This window comes from Gavialis gangeticus, unplaced genomic scaffold, assembly GCF_001723915.1.
Source record: "Gavialis gangeticus isolate Ggan-Ray unplaced genomic scaffold, GavGan_comp1, whole genome shotgun sequence".
Taxonomy (NCBI): domain Eukaryota; kingdom Metazoa; phylum Chordata; order Crocodylia; family Gavialidae; genus Gavialis; species Gavialis gangeticus.
The window spans coordinates 59,119,979-59,131,471 of record NW_017729022.1 but is presented as its reverse complement, the minus strand read 5'-3'; the positions used below and the strand labels follow the sequence as shown (position 1 = coordinate 59,131,471).

The 11,493-nt window shown below is 42.7% G+C and overlaps 1 protein-coding gene across 1 annotated transcript in view; it reads right to left on the bottom strand.

Annotated features, from left to right (window-relative positions):
- Window positions 1–11,493, bottom strand: part of FGD6 (FYVE, RhoGEF and PH domain containing 6) — a 116,005-nt gene that overhangs the window by 33,866 nt on the left and 70,646 nt on the right. The window contains exons 6-7 of the mRNA XM_019515067.1: window positions 2,931–3,082; window positions 278–434 (exon numbers count right to left, since the gene is read on the bottom strand). Of these exons, the coding sequence (XP_019370612.1) occupies window positions 278–434; window positions 2,931–3,082 (309 nt within the window). The remainder of the gene's footprint in view (window positions 1–277; window positions 435–2,930; window positions 3,083–11,493) is intronic.

The following is an 11,493-nucleotide window of genomic DNA, read 5'->3' as shown; positions in this document are numbered from 1 at the left end:
TTTTTTCCCCTCTTTTTTTTTTTTTTTTTTTTTAGCAACAGTTGAGTCTTCTGAAAAACCAAGATCCTTTACTGCATCTCAACCTGGGCATGCAAAATCACTAGCTGTTCTTGGAAAACTAGATCCAATACTTAAATACATTCCAGCTCCCCCTCCCACCACTCATTCTCAACTGGAACCTAGAAACAAAGAAGAAATACCAAGTCAAAAGATAATCCTTGCAGTCTTACAAAAGGTCACCAGGACTAAACAGCCACAAGAACAGATTAAAAGATACCTCAAAATCTTTAACAGCAGCAGCAAAACTAGGGTTCCTCTTGCATTGTTCATCTAGCAATGCAATGTTCTTATCAAATTCTTTGATGTAAGTTGAATACATTTTCAAGTAGGGTCCTTTTTTCACAAATATATCAGCAATTCTCTGATGAGCAATCCTAGAAATAAAAACTGAGCAATGAAAACACTACAAATAGATTTTTCCTCAAAGCCTTATTTACAGCAAAACATTAATATCTCACTTTAATCTACTGTGATTAATGACCCGAGGGGCAAAATGACCCAATGTTTAAGGACCTTTCCTGGCAGTCTTCCTGTGTCACCTACAGCAGGGGCTGGCAACCTTTCACACACTGCAGGCTAGTACACCCCAGTGTTGGTCCAACATGGTCCACGTGGCTTCAGTGGCACATGAGCAGTAAGAAGGCTTTCCCTGTGCCACGGACAAGGCCAGGCAACTGGGAGGTGTGCCTACACTGCCGCCACTTCTACCAGCCCCCTGCTCCCTCGATACATGAGTCCAGCTTCTAGCTCATGTGGAGCTACACTGGGACCCAGCATCTGCAAACTGAGTCCACACTGCCATGCTTCTTCCCATCTCTGGCTGTGGCACAAGCCCAAGTGGAAGCTGCCTGGCCCCAGTGCAAGCTTCCCACTGGCAGAAGCTGTACCCACACTGCAATTGCTAGAGTGGGGAAGAAGTGGCAGTACCATAAGCAGAACTAGAAAGTATGTGTCTGGGATCAGATTTTTAAAATGTAGTTAAGGTTCCTTATGCTTTAAGGATGCTTAAAATGAGGCCTAACTCTTACAGGTGCCTCATGGGATTTTTAAGAGTGCCTAAACACTAAGTTGAATCTATTCAAATCATAGTTAGTGCCAAAGCCCTTAAGAAAATCCACCAAGGACTTTTATTTACATCTTTATGTAACCCAGTACCCTTAAAAATCATGAAGGTCTGGCCTGTAGGCTTGCCTCAATTTTCTCATTTGTATCAGTGGAAAGGAATGTATGAGACCAAGATCCTAGTTCATACTTTTTTTGGAGCAGAGCTTAGAAGCAAAGACTCCACTGGTGCCAAGGAGGTAGTTACTGTCAAAGAAAAGGGTCTCAGACTGAAAGTGTTTGGTTTCATGACTGTTCCCATGGGAGTGATGGTGTCAATATGCAAGATGCCAAAGACCGAATATTCAGTTTCTCCTGGGAGTCACTGCTCTCCCAGGAGAAACAATGAGAATTCAGATGTTCAAGCTTTCTCCCAGAGGAAAAAACAACTCCAAGAGAAAAATAACCTAGGAACAAGTAAGGTTTAAATCACTCCCAGGACAGTTTATTTTAGGGTAGCAAATGTACATGCTGTGGCTTCTTTCAGCAGAGAATACAGTCCTCCAACATCACACCCTAGGAAACAGTGTATCACTCATAGGGAGCAGAGCACCTCCTTCATAATCCCCACATCATGCTGCAGGGATAGACAGGCTGACCATGGGCAGTCTGGGTCAGCCAATCAGGGCTGTCCTATGCACTGCTACCATCCATCGCTTAGGCAGGCAAAGGGAATCTGCAGAGTGAGCTGAGATGTGTACAATAGGCCTGCCACACTCCACACCCCCCACCCCACTTCACAGGACAGCGGCAGCACTGCACGCTCTCCGCTCTTCAGGGCCGCAGCATTTGACTGTCTGTACATGCAGCTGTGGGTAAGTTTTTCTACTAGGAGAACAAACCTGGGAAAATTCTCCCAAATTATTTGAATGTATATAAACAGCCAAAGACAGAGTCCTCCTATTGGAACTGGAAGGGATTCAATCACTGCTAAAAATACAGCCACAGCAACGTGGAGCTCAGCTCAGGCAAACCAAGCATTTGCTGGGTTCTTAGGCAGATTTTACAGTCCACGCCAAACACCATAGCTCTATTATCTATACCCAAGCGATACAGCTTAAGGCTGAATCAGATGAGTCTTAATGGGTTATAGTTACTGCAATGTAGACCTAACCATACTAGCTCAATATTGGATTTGTTGCAGAGCTGGAATAAACTGCTTATCTCATGGGCCAGGTGGGAGCTCAGGGGCCACAGATTAATTGCTCATGGGTCACATATGGCCTGCAGGCAGCCAACTGGACAGCCCTGGGGTAAGTTACATATGCATATCATTTTTGTTGCCAAGTTCTTTGCTGCTTTTATTTTTTAAATGAGAGAAGTATTAATGGATTGATGCCTTGCTTTAAAGAGTAAAAAAGGAACAGAATTTTCAAGGGAATATACATCTATAAAGAACTTAGTTAGGTTGCTAAAATTTCACTCAATGAAGGTCAATGAAGTTTGGGCACTTGGCACTTAAAACAGACTTTTTTGTGGGGAGAGGGGGGAAGGATGCTAAATACAGATCCATGGGCCTAATTTTAGGCTCCTATTTTTGAAATTTTAGCTTTAGTCCGTAATGTGGTTATACAAGCAGGGAAATGCATGCATGTATGCGCATGTAATACCCCCAAGTACCAAATAAACCTTTTAATACACATTGCCTCCATTCAAAAATCAGCTCTGCAGTCAAAAAAGTCATATAAAATACAAAACATTCGTGACTGCTAAGATTTGCTTATCTCCCATAAATATTAAAGAATATTGCATTCCTCATTAATAGTTACCAGTGAGACAGTCTCTCTTCCAATTCTCTTAAAAGATCCCGATTGAGTTCATACAGCTGAGGTAGGTAGTAAAGGATCTGATTCAGGATCCTGTCCTCAATTACTGGTTTTCCAAGTTGCCTGGAGGCATGTGCCACTGCGTCTCGGAAATCCTGTTACAGCACAAAGATGATAGAAAACTCCTGTTAGAGGCTGGCTTTCAAGCAACAACAGCATTTCTTTGCAGTGTTTCCTATTACAGAAGTCAGGATGATACTATGTGGCTTAAATTTAACTCAACCTCATGGGATATCCTTAAGCCCTTTCAGTTTGATACTAGAACTTTACGTTCTCATCCCTTGTGTATGCTTATATGGAAGTCGCATTTAAAATACAGACTTAAATAAAACAGTCAGTGCAGACACTATATACAAGAAAGGCACAAGATAATTATTAGTATTAAGGGGCATGTCTACATGTTAATTAACGCGCTTTTACTAATGCACGTTAAACTTATCAACTCCATAGTGAGGTACTAGAAAAAGGCACATTGGCCTATTTTAATGCACATTAGCAAAACAGCACTTTGTGACACTTAATGTGTATTAAAATAGGCTAGTACACATTAAAGCCCATGTGTAGATGCACCCATTATATACCAACTACTAATATTTAGTATTTAACAAGTCTTTCAGAGTATTAAGTAATTTCATGTCAAGGTTACAGCTAATACCATTTTCTGTATGGGATAATATTATACCAGCTGACAAAAGGATGATAGAATATTTTTTAACTGAGTTGTTTATGAAAACAGGCACATCTTGAATTCATTATAGCAAAAATATTGCTTAGGGACATTAAAAAAAAAATCTACTGGAGCAAAATGTAGTCTCACAAGACTACTGCACATCTAGTCTCCCATTTACAGCAATTTGTTTATATATGTCAGTTTACTATAAGTAACTGAGAACCCTGGAGCTATCAGATTTTTTTATTATAAAAAACATTTTACACTCAAAATATTAGCTTACTTGAGAAAGTCTCCACTGTCTCAACCAAGAATTGGTACATCTTCTGTGTTAAAATAAACTCCTGACTGGAGAGAGTATCATATTTATTAGTCCTCTCAAAAAAATGGAGGAAAATCATGGCCCTGTTAAAGTAGGAGTTTTGGCTTCATTGGGGCCAGGATTTTACTGATGAGAAATACCATTAGCTAGATACGTTTTCCACCACTTACAAACAAAATTTCAGGGATCTTTAAGACCACTGAAATGCTGGTATACCTTCCTTGAACAGCTGTATATAAAACATGAGCTAAAGCAGGGGTAGGCAATGTTTTTGGCCAGAGTGCTGAAAAAAATGCAATGTCTACCTTGCAAGGTGCCAGAGCGCTGGCATGCCAGAAAAACAAAACCAGGGCAGGGGTTACATGGCAGGACGCACTGCATATTAATATAGCTAATAATAAATGTTGTTTTTTTGTTTGTTTGTTTTTACAGTAACCTTTGTTCTGGTGTATTTTTTTTGGTTAAGCATGTTGTGATGAGAGACAAAAAAAGAGAAAGAGGAGAAGAAGAGACAGAAAAAAGAGGTGGAGAAAAAGACGACAGAAAAAAGGAGAGAGAAAAAAGAAGAGAAAGAAGAGGAGAAAAAGAAAGAGGGAAAGAAAGAATAAAGAAAAAACAAAGAAGAGAAAAGAAAAAGGAGAGAAAAGAGGAGACGAGAAAAAGAGAGGATAGAAAGAGACAAAAAGAGGGGAGAGAAAAAAGGAGAGAAAAGAAAAAAAAGGAGAGAAAAATAAAAAGAGGAGAGAGAAGCAAAGAAAAGAAAAAAGAGAAAGGGAAAGAGAAAGAAAAGAGAAAAAAGGATGAAGAGGGTGTATCCCTCGCCACCCACGTCTCCCAGCGCTACCAGCTGTGGCTCAGGCCTGCTGGTCCAGGGCAGTGTCGGGCAGAGGCAGTGACATCCCAGAAGCAGCCACCAGGGCCAGGGCACTTAGGCCTCCCCGATGGTCCTGGAGCAGGCACCCCTCCATAACTCCTATGGACTTGAGTAGCACCCTATTCCAGGAACTAAATGATTTATTATATGGCTGGCTTACCTACTTGGAGGGACTGGGAAGGAGGAAGAGCAGCCAGCAGGGATGAGCCTGCACTGCAGTGAGGGGTGGGGAGAAAGGAGTAGAGGTAGTGGTGAAGGAGGAGGAGGAGGAGGTGGCAGCAGCACTAGGCCTTGCAAGGCTTACAGATGCAAGCTGCGTCTCTTCATTAATACAGACCACATCACTAGACCAAACAACAAGGGTTATAAATATCCAAAGTTCATTCACCTGCACTTCTACCAATGTCATATATGTCAGTGAGGGCCAACCTTTTTGGCAGGCATGCCACAAATTAGCCCTGCACCTTCCTTATGGGTCACTCCAATTCCCTTCCGCTGCCCAACTTGCTGTTCTGCCTTCTGCTCCCTGCCCTATCTGCTGCTGTGCTTCCTCCCCGATCTATCACATACTAAGGTTGCCCTTGCCACTTGTAGTAACTGTACTGCAGGTTGGCCACTCCTGATATATATGTGCTTATGATTCCCCTCTGCTGTCTACATTGGACAGTCAGGGCAATCTATACAGGGATAAATGAATGAATGAACACTGATCGGACAGCAGTTGCAGAAAGACACACAAGTCTCTGGCAGAATGGTTTAACCTCGCTGGATAGTCTATTGCTGACCTCAGAGGAGCTGTTCTAAAACAAAAAAAAAAAAAACTTTAAAAACCAACTTGAATGCACAATAGTGAAACAAGAAATCATTTGCAGACTGCATTGTTTTTATTAAGTATGGTCTTGATTATGGGACTATGGATTTTATGGGACTACAGATTTTTATCCCAATAGCTGGAAATGTTTTTTATGACCCCTTTGTCTGTATGGGTGTATTACTTTGCCTCTCCCAAGACTGCCCCCCTCTTCTTTCCCTCCCTCCCCTCTCTTTTATGGTCAAATCACTCTCTCTTTGATAAGACTTCTCTGTGCATGTCATTTCACCGCATCTGATGTAGTAAGCTCAGGCTCATGAAATGTTATGAATCTCTGATTTAATTAGTCTGTAAGGTGCATTTCTACCCTGTCACCTTCTGGAAGGAAAGAGCCTACATTTACTCCTCACTAGAGCCTGCACTTACCTTGTTTATCTCCTCTTCTAGGTGGTACCCTTCAAAGGCTGTCATGGCACCCCAGGGTACTGCAGCACCTTGGCTGAGATTCACTGCTCTATGGCCTCCCCAAACAGGAGCCAAGTGCTTTTGGAGGAAAGGAGAATATGCCTGACAGCCATCTTTATGGCTACATCAGTTTAGCACCCTTCTCTAGGACCCAGCTCCCATTTTTTGGGGCTTATCCACTTAATTTCTGATCCTTTCATCATCTCCCAGCAACAGCCCTATAAAAACTCTGGCACACAGCATATTTTCTTGCCTTGACCTAATCCTGTGGTCACTGGGGTGACAAACTCTGAAATTGGGTAGGGATGCAGCAAAAAAACCTGCAGGTGTTTTTTTTGAGGTCAGTGAATGGGGGAAGGAAATAAGTTGAGAACTACTGTGCTAGTGTTGAAAACAGATGGCCTTATTCACATGGAAATGTTTCATTTTATATCTTCTGTGCAGACTAGTGACACAGTCTAACTACCAGCTGCATCTTATCGGGTTTTCTGACCCCAGGGAATTGCTTACACTGAAATGAGACATGGAATTACAATGACTAGAAACCTCAAATAAGGAATCCTGAAGAGCTTCAGAGAAAACGCATTATGTTTAGTACCAATAACTGCAACACTTAACATAAAAAAAATAGATGGTACACTATTTTAACTCACACATACTCTACCACAGGAATAATGCATGCTTGATATATGCTTCTTTTTAACCTTAGCCAATAAATGCTTCTTTTTTAGCTTGGCCAACAGAACAAGTTTTTTCACTTCCCACAAATATACCTTGTGCCTTAGGACAAAAAAGAATTTTTAAATCAGGCACAGAACAAAAAAGCTAGTTTGTATACAATGTAATCAGCAGACTAAGTTCTTCCCTGACAAGACAATGGAAGAGGAACAGAGTCAGACTTATCCAGCAGATAAGACAGAAGTTTTAATTGTGGTTAAAGACCATTTATATCCCTTACTAGTATAACATGCAAAGCTTGTGGGGTAGGGGATCTCAGTATTCTGCACAGGCCTGATCTAGAATCCCTTAAATATAATGGGCTCTGGATCACACACGTGATGTAAAATAAATCATGAAGAGGCAAGTGTATTTTTCTGTGATACCTTTTACTGAACCAATTGTATAGTTGGAAAAGATGTGGGACAAGCTTTGGATGCTCTTCTTCAGGGCACCTTGCACCCACAAGCTTGTTCTAATATCTCTCTCTCACCTACACACTGGTCCAGTAAAAGATATCACAAAAAATCCTTTCCTCTTGCACACTTCCTTTAACATCATGGCAACAACAACACTCCAACACAGCCCATCAAGATATCCAACCATCAGTCCCCCTCCATGACTAAGTAAACCGAAAGCACCACAGAAAGAAAACAAAAGAAAATAAAATAAAGATGAAGCCTGCAAACAATGCAGAACCAGATTGCTAATCAAACAAATAAAAAGAAGGACAGCTTCAACAACACTCCCCACAATTATCTAATAATCATTATTAGTAATGTGCAGGTGTTATAATATGCATATTATAATGTATTCATGACCTAGCACTTGCACACTAGTTCAGTTTGAATTTAGCTTAAGTTTGCAGGCATAAAATCTGTGCCTGAAGGCTGAATAGGATGAGAAAAACGGAAAAGTTAAAAGGGTGAGAAGAATGTGGTTACTGGATCTGTTGTCAGAACTATTTATCCAACAAGCGCCAAATTTGTTAACATTATGTACATGTGCACAGAGCCTGGAAAAATGTGAAGCTTCCTTTCCAAAACAATGGAAGTTATTCAGCGCAAAGACAATTTTTCATTTAACTAAAGCATTAATTTAGGAATAAGAGAAAAAGTAACTGGATGTGTTAGCTCATTTCCTTCTAAATTAATCTGCACATTATTAAAAGAAAAGCAGGCACAACTTTCACAACATAAATTATTAATGTGTGCATGAATGGACAGCAGGTATTCAGTGATCAGTATCAGATATGCTCACATACAAATCACAGGAGATAACTCACTTAACAATCACCTTTTCAAGTACATTAGAATATATGGCTACTGAAATATCTGTTTTCACTGACCTCTATCAAAGCAGTTATCTTAAATGCCACAGAAATAAATTTTGTTTGAAGCAAAACAACAAGTGTTAAAGTGATTTTTAAGACCCATTCTTTGTATTTTAAAAGATTTTTCAATATGTAACACACATATGGCCATCCCAGTTTAACAGGATTATTTTTCCTTTCAAGAAGAATAAAATAGTTATGGTCCAGAGGCCAGAAACTGCTCCCTGAAGCAGACTGCATTCATTCTATGTTGAAACGAAGACATCTCTCACTGTCATCAGTAGGTGAATTTAATGACATCCATTTCTCTTAGAAGTAGCAGAAATGATATTATTCAATAGGGTAACCAATAGATCACAAGAAAGCTCAGTTACTCCAAGTAGTTTAATTGCTTACAAATACTTTGTTGCTGTACTGTTGTCTGGTCAAGTATTCCTAACTTAATGTGTCTGGGCTTTTTTGGTCTGTATTTATTACCATATGTTCTTGCCACAACTACCATTTTGTAGGGATGCCTGAGCCCAGCACCTTCATTTGCTTTCCCTTCCCACCCCTCCTTTGTTCCCTCTCATATACACGTGACTGGCTCAGGTGCAGCATGCCTCAGCACAGGGGCTCTGCAGTAAGCAGAGATTGGGGGAGAAATGAGAGAGCCTAGGTTGCCTGCTCCCCTGTTTCCATGTGCCACTCACCAGCCAGCCCTCCCCATAGCACACAGAGCCCAGCCAGGAGCTGGGAGGAGCTAGGTACAGGCAAATTGCCCAAGGTGGGACAAACAATAACAAAAGCACACATGCAGGGGCATGTACTGTGGCACAAATTCATGCTGCTACTTTTTGTGCTGCTGCAAGCACACACCTCTGCTCGCCTGGACGCAGCCCTCGACTCTCTGTTTAAAAGACTTTGTTCATCTGAACAGGCACAGGACTGAACAGTCTCAAAAACAAGAAGCATACCTGCACCCACTGAGTCCTGTAGAGGGAGCTATTTTGCCAGTGCAAAATCTCCACCATACTAGATGGTGAAAGATGCATGTTGAGCTGTGTCCCCACCCTGCTGGTAGACAGGAAGTATGTGGCTTAGACTCCCTGCTATAGGGAACAGTTCAGGCAGCAGTTGGCTAGCTTGCTTACTCCTTGGGCCAGATGACAGCTGTTTTTTGGGCAAGTGCCCTAGGGGAAGGAAAATCACTTCCTGCATCCTCTCCTCACTTATACACACCCCTCCACAAACCAGCTACAAACTGACCCACAAAGATGTATATTGCCAAGCTGCTCACTCATTTGGCCTAAATATTTTATGATGGGAGAAAGAGAGAGAGAGAGAGAGGAGCTGGGATTACAATTCATGGTTCATTCATCCCCAGAACAATTCCACTGACCGAGTATGCACTAGAGACTGTCAGTGTGCAGTCAGTACAGGCCATTATTTTGAGAAGTACCCTTTATAACAGTAGCAATGCTTAGATTAATTTGTAAGATTATATAAATGCCTCAAACCCAAGCATTTTTTTTTTTTTTTTTTTTTATAATGTCACAAACATTTTTTCTTAAGCACTTATAGTTTGTTCTGGAGGGCTCAGATGGGCGCTACAATTGCTTGGAGAAGCAGTACCATCTGAAGCAATGCGGTTGATATAAGCAACAAAATGTGCAAAATTAGCCTCATCAGCACCTGATCATCAGCTTTTACCTACATTTCAGTTCTTCAGTGACTGGTTCTTTCACATTAAGGGATCCAAAAAAACATCAGTTTTAAAATGGCACCTCCTTAATCAGCAAGCCTGCTCCCTGCACACATTCAGTTGTAATCATTGACTGCAGTGACAGAAATACGTTTTTAACACTTGTTATTCCTCAACATGCTGCTGGGCCAGCTTTGTTAAGTCTGAGCGGACTGGAGTATGGGCCATTCTGTACATTAACAATACTTCTCATTGAATTCCAAACAGGTAAAAAAGGCAGAAGGATTACATAGGTATAACCAAGGCCTCACTTGGCATGCAAAGCCTTTATTATGGGTGATGATGATTCACGGGGATACCAGTTTTCTCCATTTAAATAAATAAATAAATCAGTTTCTCCGATTAACCTCCCCCCACAATTCTTAGATTTAAAAAAAAGCCAAAATTGATGTTTTCCCACAATTCAAATGAAACGTGTGTGTGTGTGCGTGTGTGTACGTACACACATATACATATATGTGTAAGTATGTATCAGTTGAACACAGTGTTTTATTGATATATTTACAATTTTAAAGCAATTTGGAAGCTTATCAGTGCCTCAATCATTATAATAAAATAAATTTTAAATACTTATATATTTCAGCATTTGATTTTGTTTTTTTTAAATCATGGAAAAATCAGAGCTCCCCCTGCCCCCTTTGCTCACCACAACATGAGTCCAGCTGCTTTGTGGCAGCCCTGATATGCTGGTGCCCCTCATTCCCAAGCCACAGCCCCCACCCCTGGCCCTGCCAGTGGCCCTCACTTCCAACCCTCAGTTCCTCCCCCTCCTCCCACAGCCCTGCTGGTGCCCCTCACTCCTGACCCACAGCCCCTTGCCCCCCCCAACCCTGCCAGAAGGGGTCCCTAGCTGCTCCCCACCCCAGCCAGCCCCATGCGGACTGACAGGACACCAGTGGGGGAATGGAGTAGGGGGTGTCCTTTAGGGATGGCAGGGAGCTGTGTAGCCAAGCCACTGGGGGGAGGTACCCATGCTCTCAGGGGCAGGGTTGGCCACGTGCAGCTGGGAGACACTGCCCTGGGGTGGCAGGGGGGTGCTGCTCATGGCCAGTATGTTTGGCACAGTGAAGAAGCCCCAGGCTGGGGCAAGGCAGTGCCACTGGTGTCTCCTCTTTTTCCTTCCAACCTGTGTCAGAGCTGGACTCGCTCTGCTGCCGTCTCCATGAGTAGGGGTCGGCACAGTCACTGTGGGCAGGAAATCGCCTGGAGCCCCTCACCCTCCTCTAGCTGCCCACAACGTGGCCCAGGCCAGAACCACGCTTCTGGTCCTCTCTGCCATGCTGCATCCTCAGCTCCAGCCCCACCTAGTGGTGGGGCAATGTGGTGCCCTGGCCCCTGCCTGTGCTTCTGGCCACACAGCTTCCCACCACCCCCTTCCCTGCTGGAGGGGCAGGCACCTCCAGGCAGATCCCCCTAGCAACAATGTTGATCTGGGCTCACTGGCCATGATGAACACTGTGTCAGACCCCACCCTGCCCTGCCACGGCCCCAGCACCTAGACTCTTTCCCCCAGTGCCAGCAGGTACCCACAGGCACACACACACACACACACACACACACACACACACAC